We start from the raw sequence: 25,476 nt of genomic DNA, 5'->3' as shown, positions 1-25,476 counted from the left end.
CGGCTTCTCCGCCTCGGAGGGCTCAGGGGCGTCCAAGACCCGCTGCCACAGCGAAGCCTTGAGGCGGGCGGAACGCTCCTGCCTGGCCTTATGTGTAAACCCCTGGCAGATCCTGCAAGTGGGGACTACATGTTCCTCCCCAAGGCAGAGCAGGCAAAGGCTATGCCCATCCGTTTGGGCCATCTTAGCACGGCACTGGGCGCACTGCTTAAACAGGGCCGTAGAAGCCATTCTAAGGGGCAAGCCAAAAACGCGACGTCAAAAAACAGTCCGGATCGATACACTACCAAATCAGTCAGTCCAAATCACGAAGCAGAAGAAAGGTCAAGTCCAGAATCCAAGTCAAGCACGAAAAAAGGCAATCCAAAGACACAAGAAGCATGGAGCTACTAGCGGACACGTTCTCCTCAAGCGGCGGCAAGAAGAGAACTGAGGGAAGGGGCCGTTGGCCGCTGGAGGAGCATGTGACCGTTTGGGCGGGAAACGGTCGCTGAGGCGCGCGGCAAACGGCCCCTTCGGAGCTAGGGAAGCGATGAAAAATCTTCCGGCGGCTGGCCTGCGCGTGCGCAGTACCCATGTGTGGAGGCACAGAAGAACGAAGATGAACATATTGTTATTATAGTAAGTATAACAGGTTCTGTGAATTCTCAGCTTTCATTTTTTGAAAAATTATCCCCTTCCTTATCCTTATCCCCTTCCATTGAAGAGATATAAGGGAAAAGGCATATTTTTGCAAAAGGAGCTAGAGACATTGGCCGTTTTCACAGGTCTTACCGGCTCCAGTACATCGTGCAAAGCTCCCGCAAGGACAGCGTCTTCCTGGCGTGATTTCCCAGTTCTTGCACGAAATCACAGCAGGAAGACGCTGTCTTGTGAGAGCTTTGTGCAACGTACTGGAGCCAGTAAGACGTGTGAAAACGGCCTTACTTATTTTTAAAATGAAAGTTGGGAATTCACCAACTCTGTTACATGTATTATTATAAATGCTATATCAATATGAAGCTGATGATAAAAAATGGAAAGAGCGCCTCGTAGGAGAGGGGTTGGCTGCTGCTGGGGGACTGAGACAGGAAAACTGTAGGGAAACCTGTCATGTGAAAACTCTGTTGCCAATGCACTGTATTGGCAACCACAGTGACGATGGGAAAACCTCACAAGCTTGTACCAGTGTGGAAACCACCCTAGTTAAAGCAAGTATTTAGTCAGCTTGAGGGAAAGCATGCTTTTGTTCCTTCCAACTACATAACTCTTTAAAAGAAAATCAGTGGTCTGAAGCAAGAAAATCCTTTGTCTCTCTAGTCTGATTGATTGGATTTGAATTTTATTTGAATTTTACTTCCAGCACTGTATGGCCGCTTGGTTTTTTTTATTATACCCCTGACACAAAATGTCTGTGTACTGAGTGAGGAGCCACTCACTGCATCTGGAAAAGTGAGCTCTAGTCTAGGAAAAGTAGAAAAACTTATGCTTCAGTAAAGTTTCATTTTCGTCTTGAAAGTGCCCTAAAAACTCCTCCTGTCTGTGGGCCTATGGTAGCTCTTAGCAGCCTTGCTGCAGGCTAGCCAAATTTAGTCTGCTGCAGCAAAAAGTCTTAGAGCACATTCAAGATTTATCAGAACTATTAGAGATTTATTAGAACAATTCATGTTATTTAGGTGAATATAGGATTGTTATTAATGGAAAGGAGAAAGCAGAATAAAGCCATCCACAATGCAAATGAACATTCTAGTAAATAATTCCACTTGTGTTAGTCTGTGGTAGCAAAACCGAAAACCAAAAGCAATAGTCTTGTAGCACTTTAAAGGCTGCAGTCCTAAGGGCACTTTCCTGGAAGTAATCTCCACTGAATAACATGAGTGGGGTTGCAATTTTATTGCAATAGGCAGGAAAACTCCTGCCAGAGCTCCCCCATCCCCAGCACGTTCTCAATGGAGCAGCAGTATGATATTGGTGGGGGCAGTGTTGCGTGATGCTGCAATGTCATTTCCAGCCAAAAACCCAGAAGTTAATACCCCATGGCACATGATGCTCTAGGTATCCCCTGAAACTCTATGGTTTTTACCAGAGACTTTTGGGGGAATCCTAGAGCATTCCATGGTGTGATGATGTTTTTCAGCTGGAAATAACATCGTGGTCTTGCACAGTGCCATTCTTGCCTGTTTCCTGCCCCCTGAATCTCCCACTGGTAACCCTAATCATGAGACTTACTTTTGAGTAGACCTGCTTAGGATTGCTCCCTAATACATTTTTATTCCATCATAAACTTTCATGGTCTGAAGCACATGATAGCATTCCTTTGGGAAAAAATCCTAAAGCTAAATTTGATAATTAAATATAGACTGTTTGCTTAGGGGAAAGTAGGTTGGGAAATAACACAAATGCATAATGCATCAGGATTAGAAGGTATCAGAAAAGAAGCATATGACAAAACATGTTTCTGTTTCAACCTGATAATATTAAGAGGAACAACAGGGTTTATGGTTTTTTCCTCACCAGCAATATTGCACAATTTTATTGCAGATATGCCATAGCAGCTCTATCCAGAATTGTTGGCTGGTGCTTTTAAAACTGGGGGGAGGTAGGTGGAGCAAATGCTAAGTATATTATATGCATCCTGCGGCATTCACCCAACCAAATATGTGCTGCACTGGACATTTATTTGCAAGGTAAACTGCTACTGAGAACTGCAATCAAGTAAGGCAGGTAACCTTTCAGCCTTCATTAACATTTTTCTCCAGTTTAGACTGGCCAGATTATTAGTTGTGAGAAACTTACAATAACATTTCTCATGGAGTATGAAAAGTGCTTTGAAACTTCCCATTCACAAGCAATTTAGTTGCTGTTTACATGCACACACTTTTAAAAGTGGTTTTAATGTGTTTTATTTGTTCACCATCTTGAGGGCCCTAATTTGGCGGAAAGGTGGGATATGAATACAAATGTTTTAAATAAAATAAATACATTTAACAATCCAAAACTGCAGGCTTCTCAAGCACATTAAATTTTAAACATGTTTTGCTTTTCATATTTCTGTTTCATTGTAATTGTTTGCTTTATGTACTTATGTGATGTCAAGTCACAACCAATTTATGGTAATTCCAGCTAGGGTCCTTCAAGGCAGGTATGTAGCAGAAGTGATCGGCCATTGAATTATTCAGTGTTCAATTGTTATCTTTCCTTCTGTCGTAATTAGGGTTGCCAGGTCCCCTGGAGCTCAACCCAAGGGATGGGAGGTTGTTGCGGGGGGGGCACGGGGGGAGAAACTTACTTCATGCATGCACAAAGTGCACATGCACTTCAGAGCTCTTTTTTGTCATGCTGGGAATGATGCCGTTCTCAGTGTGACAAGGAAAAGCTCCAGAGCACGTGGGAGCACGCTCCGGAACTCCTAGGCCCATTCCCCATGCTCTCCTCACCTCCCGCTGGCCAGGTGAGTGGCGGCGGAGGCTGGGAGTAAGGGATCCCCTGCTCCCACTGTTGGACTGATAACCCTAATTATAATGTATACCTCCATTCATTTGTGCTCCTTTCATTATCATTAACATCCTGTTTCATGCATTGCCAGCAGTTGAAGGGAAATACATGAATAGTTTCATGGTGTGGTTTTTTCTTTTTTTAATGAAAGGCAGCTTTGGAGACTGACTGGAAGTGAAAAAAAACAATCTGGGGAGGGGGTACTGTTAAATAGTGGGTTCAGACACCACGTAGTTCAACAGCTCTTTATTCAACAGGAACAACAGACAGCTTTTAGGTGGCAACACACACACACACACACACATATACACAACTTCAATCTCAAACCACTCCCCAATAACTCAACACCCAATAGAAAAGCACAGAACAGGAACCCTTCATTTGCATCAACTATGTACATTATAACATATTTACAGCTCAGTGATTAGTCTTTATCTTGCCAACCTGATTGGCTGTTATCTGCAATTAGCAGCCAATGATAGTGTAGGCCTCAGTTCCCTTGCTTAAGCTAGAGTTCGACCAATACATTACAGTACATAATTCTTTTCCTTCAAACCGTTTTCCCACTAAAACTCACCACTTTGCCACCCGTCAAGGAAAAGACGCACGGTCCCTGTGGCTTTACATTTTCAGCCACATATCTCAACTCATGGCTGAACAATGAATTGGGATTGCTCATCTGATTCCTCATTATAGGTGTTAACTATCATAGTAAAATCTGGCATTCTTCAGTTACTGCAGGTTTTAACTAGCTTAGTCAAACTAGATAAATGGCCTGTTACTGCTCTCATGAATGGTCTCCATACATTGCTTGATTACATTTGAATTTTACATAATGACATTTCAACCTGTTCTTGTATTTCATGCCCCTTTGACCCTGCAGTTTATTTTTTTTTCTAATATAAATGTCTACCTAATAAGGATTCACTGTATAACAACAACAATAATAGTGCTTATATACTGCTCTTCTAGACAAATTAGGGCTCCACTTAGAGCAGTGAACAAAGTCAGTGTTGTCCTCACAATGCAGCTTGGAATCTGGGGCTGAGAGCAGTGGCTTGCCCAAGGCCACCTGCTAAGCTCCTGGCAGTAGTGGGATTCAAAGAAGCAGAATGCTGATTTCATGCCCAGCGGCTTAAATATTGTGCAACAGAAGCTATCTCGGTATGCCTTTAAAGAAGTGAACACTAGCCTGTGAAAGTTTATGCTGGAATAAAATCTTGTTAATCTTTAAGGTGTCATTAGGCTTTTGTTTATTTTTGCTGCAAGAGATTAATACAACTACATCTCTGAAATGGCACAGGGAGAGTGCTTCTAAACAGAAAACGGGAAGCTTCCTACCACTTCTTTTCAGAAAAAGGGGAGGCACTGTTTACTCATCTCCTATATTTTGTCTAGTGTGGCTGGCATACTATGCTTACCTATTCCCTGGTGGGAGTGAGGGATCGCCTGCTCCCAGCCTCCGCCTGCCACTACAATTCACCTGGCCGGCGGGAGGAGAAGCATGAGGAATGGACCCAGGAGCTCCAGACCATACTCCAGAACTCTTCCTTGTTGCTCCAGATATGATATCATTCCCAATGAGACAAGGAAGGGAAGGCTGGTTTAATTAAAATCAGCCCCCCACAGGGACCTTCCGTTCCTTGTGCTGGGAATGACGTCATTCCCGGTGTGACAAGAAAGAGCTCTGGAGCATGTGTGTGCTAAGTGCACGCACAAGGTAAGTTTCCCCTTACAATGCCCCACAACCCCTCCTGTCCTCCAGGTTGGGCTCCAGGGGACCTGGCAACCATACTACATACTGATGATCTTAAAGTTCTTATAGATGTTGATGTGGCAGAACCTGTGTTGCAGCCATAGTTATTGTTTTACTAAACTTATTAACTCTCAGGCTGATTCACATGTTACAAAGAACTGATATCCCTCACGAGTTTGCTCCAGTCCTGTCAATTTGGGACTTTCATGCTTGGAACTTAGTTCCTAGACATGTGCAGGCCTGGCTTGGATTGGGACCACAGCCCACAGGGAGAGAGGGCTTAAACCTTCTCCCCACATTGTTTCCCAAACCTGAAACAGTCCCAGGGAGCCAGTATTTGCCCCATTGGATAAACCACGTGTACTGATGGGTTACATACGTTTTGCAAGTGGCACAAACAGCAGCTCCCCAGGGTCGTTTCAGGTTGGGAAACTGGCATTGGAGGAAGACTTAAGCCCCCACTCCCAGCGCCCCATGGTCCTGATTCAAATCATGCCTGCACACACCTGGGAAATGAGCACCAAACTTCCAGCATGTGTCTGATTGGCAGGACTGGAGCAGGCTCCCAGGGGAATATGAGGCCTTTGTAACATGGGATTGGACTCTCAGAGACTATGGAATTCGCCTGTACAGGCCTATAAGATGGGATCTGAAGAGGCACATTAGAAAGTTTTGAATGGAACACCTCATATGACAACTGCAAATCAAAAAATCCATTTAATCTGATTGACCACCTTATGTATCTCATAGGCTGCCCACAGAAATGTATCTAGTTCAACTTTTTATCTTTAATAAAGGGGAAATTTCATGAGTACAGTCTTTCTTGAATTCTGCCCTCCATCATGGGTAGAGGAATCACTAAAGAACATAAAAGAGTGTTCTTCCCTTAAAGAAAAACATATTGAAGAACCAGAGTTGTCCATTACAGGGAATTGGTGGCCCTTTGTGCCTTCCATATACCATCTAGCCCCTTTTCTGTGGCTGATCGAGTTACTTGAACTCCAAATCTTGACTAACTTGGTCAAGTGGAAAGGGAGGACTGGGATGGGAATATGAAAGGTGTCACAGTTTTTTCTTACTACTTTTTAATTTAGATACTGTATACTTTTTGTTTGTCTTTTTGACTATCTAAAGAAGTATACACATCCTCTGTCCTCAGATCTCCATGCACACATGCTAAGAGAGGCAGAGGTGAATAGTTGTTGAGCCTTATTAGGATCCCTCCACACACAGGGAAGGATTGTGCCCCACGTGTTTGCTTTTGGAACAACAATCAATTGGAATTGTCCATGGTAGTACTGTAGGGCAGGTGGCTGAAGAGAAGAAGAACCAGCTGTTGCTACTAGAAAAAAATATTTTTTTTTATTATGAACATAATTTTTCTGCTTCATAATTAAAAATTATCTTTACAGAAACATACCATCATGATGAATTGCAGGAACAATACTGAGCTTGATCGAAATATCGTCACTTTTGAATTAATTCTCTACATCCCGTTGTTCTTTCTTGGAGTTCTATTTAATACAGTTGCATTGTGGGTGTTCTACTACAGACTGAGCAGATGGACAGAGAGCAGATTTTACATGATCAGCTTAGCTATGGCTGACTACGCTACAGTGTTTACCTTACCGTTTATTGTCGTTTTCCACTATCAGGGACGGCATGAAGATGTCTTTTGCAGAGTCATAGAGTCAATCAATTTTATCAACATACCAATAAGCATCTATACTATCACTTTCATAGCAGTAGACAGATACATTGCAATTAAGCATCCCCTGAAAGCCAAAGTTCTAAGGTCTCCACAGAAAGCAGCCATCAACTGTTTGTTTCTTTGGTTATGTTCCTTGGCTTGGATAATCACGTTTCTTTCTTTGTCACCAGAAAATAAACAAAATTATTGTTTTTATAGACAAACTGAGAGAAAAAATACTTACTTTCTGCTTGTAACTGTTGTCTTTTCACTCATACCAATGGTAATACTGACATTTTGTTCTACACAAATCATCAGATGCCTCAAGGAGAAACAGAATGCTAGTTTACAGGAAAAAAAGTTAACTCGGAAAGCAATCTGTATTGTTGCAGTGAACATGGGCACATTCATTATATGTTTTCTGCCTTTCCATAGCACCTTACTGGTTGCATTTGTAATAGATGCAGCAGGAAATGGATGCTGGCTATATCAAGCTTTGAGCAAAACCATTCATGTGACTTCATGCATACAAAATCTGAACTGTTGCTTGGATGCTGTTTGCTATTACTTTGTTGCCAAGGAGTTTCAGGAAGCTATACCTTTTAAGTCAAAGCAATCTAACTCAAATGCATCTCAAGATTCACAGCTGCCTAGCAAACATGGCAAGATAATTTCAGGATGCATGCAGCCTGATTGTTGAAGCACTATGTCCAATCAAAGCTACTTGAAGCCTCATCTTCAGAATCTTATGAAGAACTGGATAGCCCAATTTTGCCAAAACAATAGGATAAGGTCTTAAATGCTATACCTGTCGCTTCTATGGATCTTAAGCTGTGACTTATTCAGCAAGAAATCACGTACAGGGCATACTGGACACCACAGCATCTTTATAGTAAAAGACTAAATACAGTGTCTAATTGTTGGCGCTGTAGTTTCCAGGATGGGTCTCTTAAGCATATGCTCTGGCTATGTCAAGTTTATTCCATCTTTGGGGGAGGAAGTTATTACTCATATTAATTTTGTATTAGAATACCCATTGATTTTTGAGGATGTTTATGTGCTTTTAAACTACCTACCTGTATCCTGGGATCTAACTGATGGTCAACAAAAAACTGATGGTCAACATGCCTTTGCTGGAGCTAAAAGATTTGTATTACAACATTGAGGAGACAAATGCCCACCTCTCAAAGTTCAATGGATGGAGGACCTTACAACTTTATTTGTATTTGAATGATGGCATATAGATGAACAGACTTATTTTGAGCTATCTGGAAACCTTTTTCTGTGTATCTTTCTCACTATTGTTGTCATATGTTTGTTTCTTTTGTGTATGAGGCTTTTAGAAATCTTTTAAATAAAATATTTTTTAAAATAATATTAGGAAGAATAAAGCTCAACTGAAAGATCACAAATGATAAATTGATCTGTGTGTGAAATTCAATTTATATCTTTTTATTTGATTATGTCCCCCTCACCCCTTGCCACCATTGTCAGTTTACATAGAAAAGGCCAGAGCCTTTTCTGGTTTTTGAAAAATACCTGGTTTTGAAAAATAAAAGTCTTCATATCCAAGGTGGTATTTTTGCTATTTGTTTTTATGTTCCTGTTTGAGACACTAAGAGCAATAATTTCTCAACTAGCTTCTTCTGCGAATTAAATGGCCAGGTTGTCAGTTCTATCTTTAACAAATATTAGAAATGACCTTGCTCCAATGAACAAAGACTTGCCATCATGTTGTATATCTGTGTAAGATACTTTCCTGTCACTATATAAATATAGTTTGTGTGAGAACGCAAAACTATGCTTTCTTTTATTGGTATTTGTGAAGAAATGAGCCAACAATTAAGTATTTTGACATGCAGTTATTACTTTGGTTGCTTATGTAATGAAATATATATATAATGAAATATATGTAATGAAATATACATATATCTCCCACTCACAAGTTCTGAGCTTGCTTGACAAAACTTCCTGTATGCTATGCAGATGTTGTTCCCAATGGGACAGGTAGCAACTTCAGGAGAAGAGAGAAAGACTAAATGCTCCATCCCTGTCTCCAAGCATTCGTTCTATTCAAAATTAAAGAGGGCATCACATATACAGAAGAGAACAACTCCCAAAGGAGGGTTAGAAGCCTTACTGGGGAGAGGCCAGAACTTCTGTAGCAGAAGAACTGTTTAGGCCTAGCTGGCCTCTTGTTTCATGAAGGCCTAGAATGGGGAACATAAAGGCAGCCCCACCCCAAATTCCTAAAACTTATTTTCTGGACTTAATGGAGGTTTGGTTCTAGTCCAGAACAAGATCATGTGCTGGTGACCGTTATCTCTGCACAGATTTGTGCAGATGTCTTACTAGTCAAAAATATTTGATTAATGAAATGAATAATACACCTCATCATTGCCACCCAGTTCCATACATCCTATATCTCAACTGAAGTTTTTCTCTTGCATGGTTCTCATTTGGATGAGCCTCGTATTTGGGGCAATTTCTCCTCCTGGTCCTCACCTCTCTCAAATACAGCAAAACTAAACTAAAAGAAGGTAATAGCAGCAAGGATTTTTTAAAATATCCATAATTTGTACAGCACCTATAGGAACTAGGGTTCATAATTTTCAGGTGGGCCCTAGAGTTCTCCTAGGGTTGCAACTGATCTCAAGACTACAAAGATTACTTCCCCTGGGAGGAAATAGCAGCTTTGCAGGGTGAACTCTTTGACCTCACATCCCCACTGAGCTTGCACAGCTCACAAAGCACACCTCCCAAATCTTTAGGAATTTCCAAAGCTGGAATTGGCAACTATAGTAAGAACAGAATTGGTAAGTCATTACTCTATAAAAGTCAATGGAGACTAAAATTGGTGGAAGTCAGGGACAGGGCTTGTAAATTCTGTAAAGATCACCCTACTTTCCCTTCTCCCACAATCTCAGCATGGGGCAGCTTTTGGTTTGATAAGAATTCTATGGAGATTTCCCCAGGAGATTATCAGGATTAAATCTAGGACTTTCTGCATATGGTCTACCGTTGAGCTATGGCCACTGAGGGCAAAGCTGTATAAGGAGAATATATCTTAGTTAACAAGACCCCATGTTCTAACAAGTAAATAAAACATGAATGCATAGATCTTCTATCACAGCTGCTATGATTAGTTTCCAATTACTGAAGTTGCCTCAGCATTTCACATTGTAGTCAGTGATTTGCACTGTTTTATACATGTAAGTTGTAGGTTGTGAAGAACATCAGTAGATATTTAGGACACTTCTCCATCTCCCAAATCCTTAGTATCAAGAAGCAATCTATTTCCTATGGAATAGTAAAGAACCTTCTGGTTCCTTCCTCCAACATGCTAACTTGTCAGAACTCCGAATAAGACAGTGAAGGCTGAGGATAAATGTGAAAATCTGATACTAAATGGACACCTTGTTAGCAGTCAGACCCCTTCCTCATACTGAAAGGGCAGTTTATGGATATGAAATATCATAAATAGCACCCCACCCCCAGGCAGAGTGGATGCTCACTGGCTTGGAGACTGGAAACTTACCAAGCCATGAGTCATAGGGGAATGACTGACTGAACGACCCCCATGCCCCAGAGAGCAGCAGAGATAATGAGGCTTCCTGAGAAGAAGGAGGTGAGAGACACCTCCCCACCTAATCTCATCAATGCCTTTCCTCTCTGATTTAGCTAATCAGGCTATTTAGTACATCTGTTAGCTTCCCTGCCTAATACTTACCAGGTCATCAAGCAATATTCTTACCTATAGTCCAGCCCAGATAGTCATAGCACACCTCACCTGATGTGATGTCGTGAACCAGCCTCGGCCCGTCACCTTACCATCCGCCATTGAGTCCTCCTCAGAGGACAAAGAGCTAGAGGAGCTGGCAGATCTGGCCTCTTCACCAGAGAAGCCTACACAGGAGCTGGCAGCAGCACCAGAAGAACCCTTGGTGAAGTGGCAAGGAATGCAGCCGGGGATCCTTGGGGAAGCCGTTGGGGGTGAGGGCTCATGCAGAGCAGATGAGAAACCAGCCCCCAAGAAATGGAGGAATAGGGCAAGGGCGGCTTTTTGGGAAAGACGCAGGAGTGCTCACTAGCAAGTGCAGCACTGGGTGGGACTACAATCAGAGCACTACAATCAGAGGAAGATGGAACAGCTGCACGTCGCCTTCTTAACTAGAGCAGTGTATAAAAGGTGAATGCTGAGCAGGGCTCAGCATGGAAGCAACTTAGCTTGCCACTTCCTGTGACCTGAGCCTTGTGCCTGGAAGCTCTTGACCCCACCCTGTATCTTGCTTCCCCTTGGACTGAACTCTTAGCTTATAGCCTCGGTTTGACTCCTGGCTTTGCACCCATCTGCCTTGTTATTGGACTGCTCTGCCTGTGTTTTGACTCAGACCATTGGACTTGCTTTTGGACTGCCTTACTCGTGTATGAACTCAGTCTGCCTGACTACTCATAAGCTGCTTCACCTGCCAGGCATGCTAACCCCAGCTTGTACCGGCACCTAGCCTCTGAGCACGACAATGTTCCACTTCTGGGCAAGCCATTAAAGATATTGTTTTTGGAACCAAGACATCAGTTTTACTCCAGCACATGAGCTGTCCAGTCATGTGCTCATAGTGTGTGCATGTGTGGGCTCTTTTTCTCCATGAAATGCTGCTTGTTTTTCTGGTCCTCCACAGACCTTCTCCTCCTTCCCTGAGACTGGTAAATATAACCCTTTCCCTGAAACTGCTTTCCCATTTCCTCACTGTTTTCTTAGTTAGCTCTGTGTGTATGCTGTGTGTGATTTTCTGTGTGTGTGCCTTTTATTGCTCTGTTAATAGAAATCTTTCCTTTACAATATCTGCCTGTTCATTTGAGAGTTCTCTAAGGAAACAATCCTGGTATATGTTGGTGGATATCCCAGTTACCCTTTCTTGCTGTGTTTAATTGCCCCAACTCACAAGGAGACCCCCCCTATTTGGGTAACAACCTAATGCTGTATGTCAAATCGTATGGACATTTTTAGTGTTTTCTCTTGACATCAAAAATTGTCTAATTCGCAGCAACATATAAAATGTATCTATTGGCCAGAATGTACATTCTGTTTAAAACTGTCTGTCTCCTACTTTCTTTACCACAATAATACAAAAACAATACAAGAGAAGTTTAAAGTGGTTTCAAATCAGCATGTGAAAATGCTTTTAAAGAATTATTGTCGGTCATATGTCTCAGTGACCACACTTTTGTCAATATTAAAGCTAATAATAATAATAAAGCTGAAAAGGGATGATGTGATTCATCTGTTTACATAGTTGGACTTTCAAAGCTGCTTCATAATTTGGTCATGTTCAAATCAGAAGAATTTTCTCTTGCAATATTGAAAATATCATTTAGGAACTTGCATGTCAAAAATGTTTTTCATACTTCTATCAGAACTTCTATTGTATCACAATTTTATTTAAATATACTACTAGTTCAGTTTACTACCCTTTAAATGATATACTCAGATTTAATCTATTCGAGGTGCAATCCTTAAAAAAAAAAAATTAAGTCCACTGACTTCAACAGACTTAGAAGAGAATAACTCTACTTGAGATTGCACTGTTAGTTCCATCAGGTTAGATACAAATCTTCAAGGTACACTCAATTATACAGAGACATGGATGAAACTTCCAAATCCAATTTTATTCCTGGATTCATCGTGTAAACATATACAAAAGTGTTATTTCTCAGCTGACCTTTTAAAAAAGTGAAGAACGATTCTTATTTTATACAGATACTACTGAAAACTAAGTTTCAGGTGAGTTGCTATGTTTATCTGCAGTAGAAGAGCAAGATTCAAGTCCAGTAAAACTAATAAAGACATTAAGACTGTAAAGAAAAGAGGGGTGGGGCAGACAAAGGTTCATAGAATGTGGGGATAATCTTAAAGACAGTATGGAAGGTTGACACAAAACTTTTAGGTTTCGTCTCTCAGGCTATTTGGGAAATTAATGGGAAGTCACACAGAGTACATTTATAGTTTGCTTCACCTTTGTGCTAGAAAATGGTATGAGGTGATGAGGTTCTGGTGATATATACTTTTTTTAATGGTAGTTTTGTCTTCAATCCATGCAACATCAAATGTCATCTACCTTTTTAGTATAATTCCTTCATACTTTCCCTTTGCATGCTGATGATAAACTTCATCTTGGACTTCCTCTTTGCTGCAGCACAAAATGCAATGAAACACAAGAAGGATTACATTTTCTGAGAAAAACAGTTCATTCTAAGTAGGAAGTGATCATATTTATAGAGAAGAATGATGTTGACACCCAGAAGACGGCACCATGCACACATGCTCACATAAGGCACTGCAGAATAACAAATCTTTGGGTCTCTGTCCTGAACGTTGGGCACTACTTGGTTGAAGATAATGTTTAATTATAAGAAGATTTTTCGTTTACAGGCTTCCTGATGATGTTGAGGAAGGGAGAGACTCGAGAAAGGTAATTTATACAGATTCCATCTCCATTCTTTTCCAGTTACATCATATCATTCTTTATAACTGATGATGAGTTATTTTGAGTGACTCGACAAAAATGAAAATCACATACATTATTCTTTGAGTTTATGAAACTGGCAGTTAAGTCTCAATCTTAACCGTGATCTTTTGAGAACAGAGAGTGGACAGCACTACAAAACTAGCTTCCATGGGATGCTGAGGCCAATCACAAAATGCTGGGAAATTGCAAGCCAAGTGTCCTCCCACAATGCAGGCAGCTGTTTCTGAATATGTGCTCCCTGTGAACTGTGGGTTTTTCTGCTCCAATGAAGTGGAGGAAAGCTAGAATTTGCTTTGCTTTGGAAAGAAATGCTTTGTTGAAAAAACAAATGGGTGCCAGGAAAACCACTGATGGGCATCGTGGTGGCCATGGGCACCATTTTAGTGAGCCAGTGTCGTGATACTTATTTCTTTGACATATACCAAATGTGTCATGTGCATCACATGATGTACATAAACAAAGTAAAGTAGTCCATGTCTAGACAGTTTAAATTCCAGTGTTAGTTTTCTGGCTGAGTACTGGAAAGGGGTTTATCACAAGTTTGGCACTTGTTGGGAGTCAGCATCTGTGACATAGGAGTGCTAATGTTTCTTCATGGATGCTTATGTTTCTTCAGTGGGAGCTAATTGTAAAGAGATGGTAAAGAGCTCTCCTGTTTACAAGATGGAAGCTGACCATCACTGGAGAGAAGGGACAGATAGAGTATGAATGTGAAGAAACAAGAGCTCTGCAATTTGCCTTTGGGTCAGAGAAAGATGCCAGGAGCAAGTTAAAGGTGGTCAAAAATGAAGCATCTTGGATTCTTTCTAGAAATCTGTTTGCAGACCTATAGGAGTTGTCCCCATCAGTGTCCTTTCTGTATATTTGCAAATAATACAAAGAGACTGTAAGTCATCAGTGTTCTTTCATCCAACGAAAACCATACCTGGAAGTGATACCCCTGTCTGGAACTTTTCACTTCTTAGGGGAGCATGTCACAATATTTAGACAGAGAAGCAGAGTGTGGGAGAACTGAAGGTATGACAAATTTATTTAAGAAATATATGTCCTGCCTTTCTTTCCTCCATAAAGTGGCTCATAAGAGAAATTAAAAACAATATAAGCATTTGACAATTAAAATAGTTTCCGAGTTAAAAATCAACAGCAATAAAACTCAGCAATTATAATTGAAAGCTTAGGAAAATTTGTCTGAAACCAATTAAGTCGTGCAGTTTTGTGGAGGCCATTCTATGTCACAATGTAAAAACCTCACTCTTCCACAGAAATGCTACAGCCAATCAATGTCAGCAGATGAACTGTTTGTAAATGCAAGTTGTATACAAGAAGGGTCCTTCAGATATGGCAGCCCCAAGCTATATGGAGCTTCATACTGGTATTTTACATTACGCTCAAAACCAAACTGGAAGACAGTGAAGTAGAGGTGGGCACGACCAAAAAAAAAATACCGATCAAGCCATTCGTGGATCCAGGCTGCCGCCGAACCCAAGTCACCGATTCTAACTGATCAAGTCCCGTTTCCAATCCGGAATCGGGAATCGGGGAGGCCAAAGCGGGAGGGCGCCCCGCTGTTTCCAGCGATATAGGAATGGTGGTTGGTGGCAGCGGCCGCCAGGCCCGGCGGACACGGGGAGGTGGCGATGAGCCGCCTCCTCTCAGGGAGGGAGGGGATGTTCACACACACACACACACACACACACACTTAGAGCAGGGGGGGGGAGTTTTTAACCCAGCAACGAGCCGCCTCCGCTCAGGGAGGGGACATTCACACCAGGGCCGGATCTACGGTTGCCAGCGCCCATGGCAACCGTAGTCAGGCTCTTGTGCGCGCGCGCTAATGGGTCGCCCCCCACCCACCCACGCAGCAAGCCGGCTGTGCCGGTGCACTGCGGAGCTGGCGGCAGCGCAAGTGGCTTGGAGGCTGCCCGCGCCGTTCACTGTCAGACTGTGGCTTGCTAAAAGTTGCAGCTCAGCCCGCCTCATGCAATAAGACAAAAGTCCTTTGATTTCAAAAGGCTTTACTAGAGATAGTCAACCATTAGAGTACACATTCCAAGATACACGGATCTTAGCTGAACTAGGAAATTGTTATGAATGCCAAGCAAAGGATTAGGTACAGAATAAGCAGTTCCCCTCAGGCCCCATCCTCCCCCACAGTTCTCAAAACAAACGGCTCGAGGGTGAGAAAATGAAAGTTCCCAAGGGTGTCAGGAAAGCAGATATACGTAGACATAACAATCTTCTTCTCTCTGTAAGGCTTCCAGCGGTAAGTCTTTCCACCTGCAAAAAGCACACTTAATACACTGACAAGATTAAAATGGAGTCTCTTTGGTTTAAACACAATCAGAACCTTGACATTCTGCCCCGTCTAAGATGCTCCTCCCCCAGGCTTATGAGGATATTGAGTGTGGAAACCTTTCAGTAATCTGGGGGCACAGATATGAATAGACTCTACCCATTAATTATGACCAGGTTCAAAGTCCTTCCATCTGATAAGGTAAAACAAGATTAAAATGGAGTCTCTTTGGTTTAAACACAATCAGAACCTGACATTCACCTGCCCCGCAAGACAAGGGGCGGCCGGCTTGCCTGCGTGCCCCTTGTCCTGGGGAAAGGCAAATGGTGCAGGCTGCCTCCCAGCCTCCCGCGCTGCCTTTTGCCTTTCCCCAGGACAAGCGACGGCTGGCTTGCCCGCGCGCCCCTTGTCCAATGGCACGGGCGGCCTCCCAGCCACCCGCACTGCCTTTTGCCTTTCCCCAGGACAAGGGGTGGCTGGCTTGCCTGCACGCCCCTTGTCCTGGGGAAAGACGAACGGCGTGGGCGGCCTCCCAGCCACCTGTGCTGCCTTTTGCAGAGAGTGACAGACAGAAAAACACCCATTCCTCCTACAAAGCCCCGCTTTTTAAAAAAGCAAAAAACCTTTGTGCCCATGGCTTCAGAACACCCCCTTCCCCCTCCCTCCCTTGGGTTGCTGCTCCGTGGTTGGAAGGAAGCCTGCTAATCAAGGAAAGCTGGGCTTCCATTCGGTTTTCCAGAGTGACAGAAGGAGGGAAAACACAGCTCAGGCATTCCCCTGGCTCTGTTGCTAGGGGAATAGATTATTGGCGTCTGAGTGTCTGGTTCTCTGATTAGATCACGATGGCCCCCCTGATCAAGCCCCCCCCCCCGAACGCTGGATCGGTTGCCATGGACGGAACCGATTAGCTGAGTCTCGATGGCGCAAACGCCATTATGGGGGGGGGGGGGTTCACATCGTGATTCCAATCGTGCCCATCTCTACAGTGAAGATCTTTGGTGAAATATTGTCACCATAGTGGGTGCCAGTTAATAATCTAGATGCCATGTTTTTACCATCTTTAAACATTTTTCACAAGTTGTCCTACATTTACTGCATTGAAGTAGTTTTACTACATCATGGATAACTGTGGAAAGAGCATGCTTTCGCAGGAAATGCTACAGCTTTTGAGCCCAGGATTTTTTGAGTTCACAGATCCTATGAGTAAAGGTGGACCTAGAAGGACTTGCTCTTAAGGGGACTACAATGCCACCCCCCCCCCAATCCAATTGATTAACTAACCATCTTTACCATCCTTTTACCAACAGTATCTCAGTCTTGTCTGGATTGTGTTTATGTTTATTGGCTTGTAACTGACTTAGTACCCACTCCAGATGATTAGGTGGCTATGAAAGTACAGCTACAGTAAAGCTGAGAGGCTCTGGAAGGCTGCAGTTTACTGAGGCCTCAGTTACCTAATAGATTCTCTATGGGTAAGACATCATAGGCTGTTGGCCTCCAAACCATCACATGTGACCATCTCTTTCTAAAATGTATTATTAGAGCATATTATAATTAAGGCCAAGTGGATTCAGTTAACCATTTCTGCATCAACAGAAATAACTCTTACAGTCACCATAGAAAATAATTCACAGAAATTAACAGGCTACCCATTCAGCTATCTCCAAACAAGTTTTCAAGCTACCAGTGCTGGTTCAGGCTAGTGCTATGACAACATGAGGAGGAATATTGCTCACCCCAATTTTCAGAAATGATTGAACATTTTTTTGCAACTCATAGCATTAAGGAAGTACCATTAAAAACTGTGTCAGCTGATAGTTTTATCACACAATCTAGTTATCATGCCTTGATTCAATTTATCATAGGATAAATGCTCCTGTGGTAGTTAATAATAGACTTCCAAAAGACAAGCATCTATTTATATGCTTTATAAATTTGTATGCTTTATGCAGAATAGAATGCAAAAACCGATCCCTCATGTGTAAACCCAATCGATTTTGTTTTCTGTTGAGACAATTCACAGAGTCGGATGTTGGTAGAAAAAAAGAGATAGTCAGCAACTTATTCAGGTCACAATATTGTTATGTGATAAACCACAAGATTCCAAATGCAGTTCCGTAATACAGCATTATTTAACAACAGAAAAACAGAGCTATTAGTCATTGGAGTAGGGGTTTTTCTCTATGCCAGATCTTTTCTGCCGAAAGCAGCTAGATTTTAAAACAACACTTAAACCTTCTACGATCTAGAGAAAACTAACATTTTAAAACTATACCTTTCAGTAGCCCAAGAAGAAACAGCCCTTACAACAAGATTTTTCAGAACAGCTAGCTGGGTAGCCAGACTGACCGCAGTAAAAGGAGAACAAACTGAATTCATTCTCAAGGTGGAAACCAGACTGAGGGGAACTAGCAGAGCATTTTGAACTCTAAGTGGTAAGTTCTTCTCTATGAAATAGCTCTACGCTGTACGAAAATGGATGCTATGTAGTCTGATAGCTTGTCTGTGCTGCAGCTGATCATGACTTAGGCTTCCAAAAGATTTGCTTCCAAGGCTCACATCTATTTCTTCAACTGCTGACTGATTAGAAGCTATGCCTGACTGTATATAGCAATGGGTCAGAGCTTGACAAAAAAGGCAGTCCCCAAGCTTCTTGGTGGGATACAGTTCTATGCAAACTCAGTCTACTAAAAATAGGCAGATATGAACCTTTCAAAGAAGCACTTTGCAAATCTAAGTTGTGGCTTTCAGCCATGCAGATGAGATGTATGGGCCTTTCTTTCTTTCTTTCTTTCTTCTGAAATATGTACCATTTTTGGACTGCCTCCTCCATTTGCAGAGGAATAATTGTCCTAAGTGTTTAGATGGTTCGTTAGAAGGATAGCATGAGAAGAAAAACAAGCACCCAATCTCGCTCAGTCTGGTATGTATTCTTAGCCACTACAATCTATATCACTAGTTCTTGATTGTATACATGCCCACTCCTTTTAGTTCTCAGTGATTAAAACCCTTGTAATCCCTTATCTGAAACCTAGGATTAGGGCTGAAGGGGGCATAATACTTAGGCAGACTTACAGCCTCAAACCTTTCACTACAGAAAAAGAAGTACTACATTATACAGGGTCAAAAAACTGAGGAAGCCTGGAAACCTGTGTCCAAATGCCCATTCTGCCATGAAGTTCATAGGTGCAGAGGAGTTAGCCGTGTTAGTCTGTGGAAGCAAAATCAAAAAGAGTCCAGTAGCACCTTTAAGACTAACCAATTTTATTGTAGCATAAGCTTTTGAGAATCAAGTTCTCTTCGTCAGATGCATGGTACAGAAACTGGTCAAATATAGAAGAGGAGGCAATTAGTGGGGGGAGAGGGAGGATGCAACCAAAACATTCCTTTGCTAGTAAATGTAAACATCTCCTTTTGGTGTGGCTTCAAAGGAGTTTGCCGTGTTAGTTTGTAGCAGCAAAACAGCCAGACTATCCAATTCCAATGCAGTATAAGCCTTCGATAACCACAGCTCTCCCCGCCAGATGCATCTGACAAAGAGAACTGTGGTCCCCGAAAGCCTACACCAGGTGCCACTGGGCTCCCCCAGACCCAGCCTCTGTAAAGGAAATGTTACCTGTGATAATGTGATAACCATTCATAGTCCCTATTCAGTCCCAGCTTGACAGAGTCAAATTTGCATATGAATTCCAATTCAGCAGCCTCCCGTTGGATTTTGTTTTTGAAAGGTTTCTGTTGAACTACAGTGACCTTTAAGTCTTTGATGGAATGTCCTGGTAGATTGAAGTGTTCTCCCACTGGTTTCTGGACGTTTCCATTTCTAATATCAGATTTGTGTCCATTTATTCTTTTGCGTAGAGGTTGGCTGGTTTGTCCAATGTACAGAGCAGAAGGATATTGTTGGCACTTGAGGGCGTATATCAGATTGGAGGATAAGCAGCTGTAAGAGCCAGAGACAGTGTAGTTGATGCCATTGGGTCCTGTAATTGTATTCCCTGGGTAGATATAGGGGCAGAGCTGGCATCTGGGTCTGTTGCAGGGCCTGGTACCTGTGCTGGTGACTCTGCTAGCCGATTCATGATTGTAAGTGAGAAGTTGTTTAAGGTTGGGGAGCTGTCTGTAGGCAAGGAAAGGTCTTCCACCCAGGGCTTCTGAGAGAGAGGTATCATTTTCCAGGATGGGTTGTAGCTCACTGATGATATAGCTGGGAGACTATAGCTGGGAGCTATAGGTGACAACCAGTGGTGTTCTGTTGTTAGTTCCTTTAGGTTTGTCCTGGAACAGACTGTTTCTGGGTACTAGTCTGGTCCTGTTGATTTGTTTCTTCATTTGGTGGGTATTGTAGTCCCCACCAAACTACCCCAGACTACAGTAGAGAACTTGATTCTTGAAAGCTTATGCTACAATAAAATTGGTTAGTCTTAAAGGTGCTACTGGACTGTTTTTGAAGTTCATAGGGTAACTTCAGTCCAGTCTCTTTTGTGTGGATAAACTGAGATGGGCAGAACCATGTATGCCATTCATCAGCTCCTTGGTGGGACAGTGGGATAAAAATGTGGAAACTGTGATCTTAAGAATTTAAACAATTAGAAATCACAAAAAATGAGAGAAAAGTTCCCCAGAACCGCAGACAGCATTTTGCAGACTGAATAAGACATCATTTCATCATATTCTCTAGTACTGTGCTCATCTCCGGTCCTGCCAATCTCACTCTTTCCTTCACATTAACTGAAAATCTGAGCTCCTGTCAGCTGTTGCTTTGAAGAAGAACCAGAACTGCTTTTTTCCACATGTACATTATTGTCATTCCTCCATCTGTGTAGATTCCTTTCAACTACCTGTTATGTAGCTGGATAAAACATTATTACAGAAACTATAGAGGTTCTTTAAGAAGTGCACAGTTTCTTTGGTCAGCTAATGTTTCATTAGAATGTGGCACTCCCCAGCTGCGGCAACAGCTGCTTGGCTGTGGGGTGGCAGGATTTGCCTCCCTGGAGGAGGCGGACAAGGCTTTCAGGGCATCCAGGTATGCTGGGATGGGCAAGGTCAGAGGCCTCATAAGGCCGGTCCGCCCACCTGACATCCAGTTGCACCTCAGACTTGCAGGAGCTAGGCAAGCTCTGACCCGGTGTCCTGATAATCTGGTTGGCAATGCTTCCGCGCTGTGTTTGGCAGGGAGCATTGGACCCTACAGCAATAGAGAAGGCAAGGCGAAAGGCCAACAGAGATTTCTCAGGATGGCTTTAAGCCACCAGTGAGGCGCAAAGGCCTAAGCAGAGACTTGGCCTTGGCAGTGGTAGGTTAGAAGTAGGGGGGAAAGCAACGGGGCGGCGAACACCTGTGGCATATCTTCATTGGTGGGGAATAGGGGTCTGTCAGGAGCGGCTGGCTGCCTCATGGCCCAGGGATGAGGACAGACACCTGGGTAGGAAACCCCTGGACAAGCCAGTCCTCCTCCAGCTTTGTGGCCTGGGGGGAGCTTTAAGGGGGAACCAGGGCACAGCCATACGAGGGATGGCTCACACCCGGGGCAGATGGTGGCTTGCCAAGACAGGTTAGGGCGGAGGTCCAAGAATGACCCCCAGGGCCTGACCTGTACTGCTAGTTAGGCCCTTGCAGTGGTTGCAAGTTATGTTGTCGTTATTCAATAAAATGTCCTTTTATATCTCAATTCTGGTCTGCCTCTTCATTCCAACTGTGGGAGCAAATACATAACCTCTTTTCCAAATGAAGTATAAATCAGTAATTACTTAGAACCCAGAGCCCATATGAGCACTGACAATTCAATTCAACTGAAATTAATATGGTGTATTAGGATTATGTATATGACAGCACCATAAAAATGATAAACAGTATTATTACTAGCATTAATATGACAACACAGAAGGATTTATTTATTTACTTATTTACTTCATTTATACCACTCCTTTCTCCCCAATAGAAACCCAAAGCACTGTTGACTCATTTTCCTCTCCTTCATTTTATCCTCACAACAACCCTGTAAAGTAGGTTAGGCTGAGCGTGTGTGACTGGCCCAAGGTCCCCCAGCGAGCTTCCATGGCAGAGCAGGGATTCAAACCTGGGTCTCCCCACACTCTAACTATTACATCACACCATGTAGTTGTAATAAAATTTATTGCATGTAGTCAAAGGCCATTACAATCTCAAGTTAAATAAAAATATATAAAATGCAAGGGTTAATGAGAGAACAGCAATCAAAACAGATTTGATTAAAATTAAAGACAGCCCAGCCCACAAACATAAATCAGGCTACAACAAATTATACCACAAGTAGGACTTTAGCTTAAATTTTCGTAGCAGCCAATGGAAACCATGAAGCCATATGAGTGACACGAAGGTCTACATTAGCTAGAAGAAAAATAATTTTCTCCACTGCTAGATATGTGTCAAGGCTGGCTAAGATGGCTGCAGGAAATTTAGATCTAGGCTCTCAATAAACAGAATGGGGCAAGAGTCATGAGGAAGATCCTCCACTTCTAGAGTGATAAAGGGACACGGGCTTATGCAAGAGGTTTTCAGAGATAACAACCCACTAACAAGGCTGTTGGCATGGTTTGGAAGCAGATGACTGTGCAAGGTATTCTATGAAAGGTGAAATTCTATCACTCCATAATTATAGTCTTCTTCTTTAAGAGCAACAGAGTGAAGTAATGAAACCAGACGAGAACTGCACAATACAGGCAGGGGCCTGTAATTATACAACCATAGACCACATTCAACTATATGTTTACATCCCAGTTTTCGTTATTGGAGTCATCCTCAATATCTTGGCTTTGAGCGTATTCTTCTGCAAACTGAACAAATGGACTGAAACCAGAGTATATATGGTCAATTTAGCCATTGCAGACTTCTTGGTTCTCTTTACTTTGCCATTCAAGATGATTTCAAAGAATACCCATGTGAACACACAGTGTTTAATCTTGGAATCTGCATACTTTATTAACCGGTACATGAGTATATTCCTTATTACCATCACAGCAGTTGATCGATACATCACCATATGGTACCCCTTCAAAGCAAAGCAAGTGAGGTCCCCTCAAAAATCAGCTGTTGTCTGTGGGATTCTCTGGGCCTTAATGGTAAGTATTGTGTCATTAAATAAATCATTGGAAGAGCGAGATGAGTGTGGATGTTGCTTTCATAAGGCTTCCAAAAAGCCATCCATACACAGTCTTGCATCTATTATTTGGGGATTTTTTATACCCTTAACCATCCTGAGCTTCTGTTCTATCCAAATTGTAAAGAAACTCACAAAGAATAAAAATTCAAACTCACATAAAGAAAAGTTTGTCCAGAAATCAATCAACATCATCTTTGCAAATATGGCTGTGTTTGTCATATGTTTTTTACCTATTAACCTGGCAAACATCATTCGGTTCATAGCTGATTACCATGAGGCCACCTGCACTACAGTAAAAAGTATCAACATCTTTGTACAAGCTGCCGGAATGATTGCTAATACTAACTGCTGCTTGGATGCCATTTGCTATTACTTCGTCAACAAGGAGTTTAAAGAGGCTTCCATGGAACTAGCGCCCAATTATTTCTCATCTTATAAACAAGGATCTGAAAACCAAGACTTCGAAATTATGTAGTAAAGGGATGAGCCTAAGAACTGCATGTCAATCTTGTGGTTGGATCCAATCAGCTTTTCCACTACTGAAAAAGGGAGGAGCTATGCTGGAGATCATGGATCCTGCACGGATAAAAGCAATGTGGAATGGAGACTGTTGGGAATTTTGAGAGGTTGAGTAAAAAATGCCAGCTGAATCCAACAACTCATATTGATGAGAACTATGGCCCTCAAGAAATTGCTGCTTTTATCTTGACAAAAGTTCTCCACCAATGCTTGTGCTTTGTTGTTTCATCACTTCCCTCTTGTTGCTACCTCAGTGCCTCCACTCAGTTGCTATGAGGAATGACCTTCCCCATATGAGTTATAAATGTGTATCTGTGTAAAAAGTCCAGATTAAGGCCGAATCCACACGCACTCACCTTCTGCTTTTCTCGCGCAGTCATGGCAGTCGGGTTCATTCTGCTATCATGCTGTGCATTATCACATTCACCCTCCCAGTGTGTCTTCATGGCGCAATCAGTTCTCCACACGCCACCAAGGAAAGCGTTATAGTGGGCGGTTCCTTCCTATGTCATCAGCATTGGCGGCGCACTTTTTTTAAAAAAAAGGTTTATTTTGCGCTACCCCAATGTTCCGCTGTTTATGAAATGGCAAGGTCACCTCCCCCTCAATTGTGATCCGCACGCTCTCAAAAATGGCGGGCCACACTATGGGAACGATCACTGTGTGGCATGTGCATCCTCCGGGGACCGTTTCTTTTCCCGCGCAAACTGCTGCTTGCAATAGGTGGTTTAGCGTTATACCGACAAATCTAAATTGCGCAATTGCACTATTAATGCTGGGTTTTTTTAAAAAAAGGTGTGGGCAAAAAGCTATTTCCGCCATTCTCACGTGGGACAGGAAGGAGGCACAATTGTGGCGCAATGATAGCGGGGAATACACGGGATGGGAAGGCGTGTGAGTATTTGCTTGTTTAGCGCCACAGTTGTGAAAAGATGCACAAAAAAAAAAAGGAAGTGTGGATTCGGCCTAAGTCTCTTTGTTACTTCTGCCAATGTACAGATCTGTCCTACAAGTTAGTTATTGTTTTTATTGCAAACACTTTGTATTGTGTTTATTTTTATATTTTGTGTTCTGCTTTAAATATACCTTGGGACAGAAAGGCAGCACTCTTTTGGAAAAAAAGTACTTTCTTCCCACAGAGGAACTGGACTTGAATTGCACATCACCAGTATAGGGTTTTATTTAGGAAGATTGTTGAGAAGGAAGCAAAATTTGTACCTTTTACTAACTGGAGGCACCATATCTGAAGAAAAAGACAGATTGTACCCCCCATCTATTATTCCTAGGCTATTTTCACACAAATGTTGCTCCCCACCTTGACTTTCTGTCAGCAGCTCTGTTTTCAAGAGTATCAACATGATGTTATCCTCTGTTCATCCTGTTTCCATGTTTCCCCCAATTTTGTTGTTATCTTCCCCAAACCTAGTTTGATACAATCTGTTACGAAAAATTGCAGCCAAACACTTATAGAGGTGTGAAAGTGCATATTTTTTAAGGTCCTGCTCACGGCGACATCATTTTCTTTACCCTTCTTCCTGTAGCGGCCATTTCCCCATTCCACTGGAGGTCTTTTTCAGGTTTTGTAAAAAAACAAGAGCAGCTATATCACTACAACATTATAGTGACCTATTGCAACAATGTACTAATTTCCAGCTTTAATGTTTAAAGTCTCTAGTTCTTTTGGTTGTAGTTATAAGGGGAATGCATTGATGTGTCATTATAATGCTATAGCACTATTACACCTTTTTTAAGCTTGAAAAAGCCCAATGATCTCAAGGTGGGGGGATGGCAGCCATGGAGGGATGAGTAAAGGAAAATAGGTGGGAACTTAGTTGTGGATGTGCCACTGCCACTGCAGATGCCTCTTCATTTGCAGCAGTAATGATAGCTGTAAAGAGAATCATATCCATGTGGAATCATCCCTGGTTGTGGCCTCTAATTTCTTCTAAAAATGGAAGCCATTTGTCTCTATTTATTATGCAGATAAGGTAAGAAAACCTAGCTTCCACCCTAGGCACCAAAGACTTTTTAAAAAATTAGTAAGTTTCTAGTCATCTTGGAAGAGTTAATAAATGA

At 42.3% G+C, this 25,476-nt stretch overlaps 2 protein-coding genes across 2 annotated transcripts; both read left to right on the top strand.

Moving 5' to 3' along the window:
* The first annotated feature begins 2,657 nt into the window (after positions 1-2,657).
* On the top strand, positions 2,658-8,401 carry LOC129332768 (G-protein coupled receptor 35-like). The gene is made up of 2 exons (XM_054984003.1): positions 2,658-2,703; positions 6,643-8,401. The coding sequence occupies exon 2, from the start codon at positions 6,655-6,657 to the stop codon at positions 7,618-7,620; it is 966 nt and encodes a 321-aa protein (XP_054839978.1). The 5' UTR covers positions 2,658-2,703; positions 6,643-6,654; the 3' UTR covers positions 7,621-8,401.
* Positions 8,402-22,483: 14,082 nt separating this feature from the next.
* LOC129332669 (G-protein coupled receptor 35-like) lies at positions 22,484-23,736 on the top strand (the record flags this gene model as incomplete). Its single annotated transcript, XM_054983900.1, has 1 exon — positions 22,484-23,736. A coding segment is annotated over one exon (873 nt), but the record flags the coding sequence as incomplete, so codon positions are not given.
* Between the last annotated feature and the right edge of the window lie 1,740 nt (positions 23,737-25,476).

The sequence above is a fragment of the Eublepharis macularius genome, chromosome 6 (genome assembly GCF_028583425.1).
Source record: "Eublepharis macularius isolate TG4126 chromosome 6, MPM_Emac_v1.0, whole genome shotgun sequence".
Taxonomy (NCBI): Eukaryota; Metazoa; Chordata; class Lepidosauria; order Squamata; family Eublepharidae; genus Eublepharis; species Eublepharis macularius.
The sequence above is the reverse complement of the archived record's forward strand: the minus strand, read 5'-3'. Positions and strand labels throughout refer to the sequence as shown.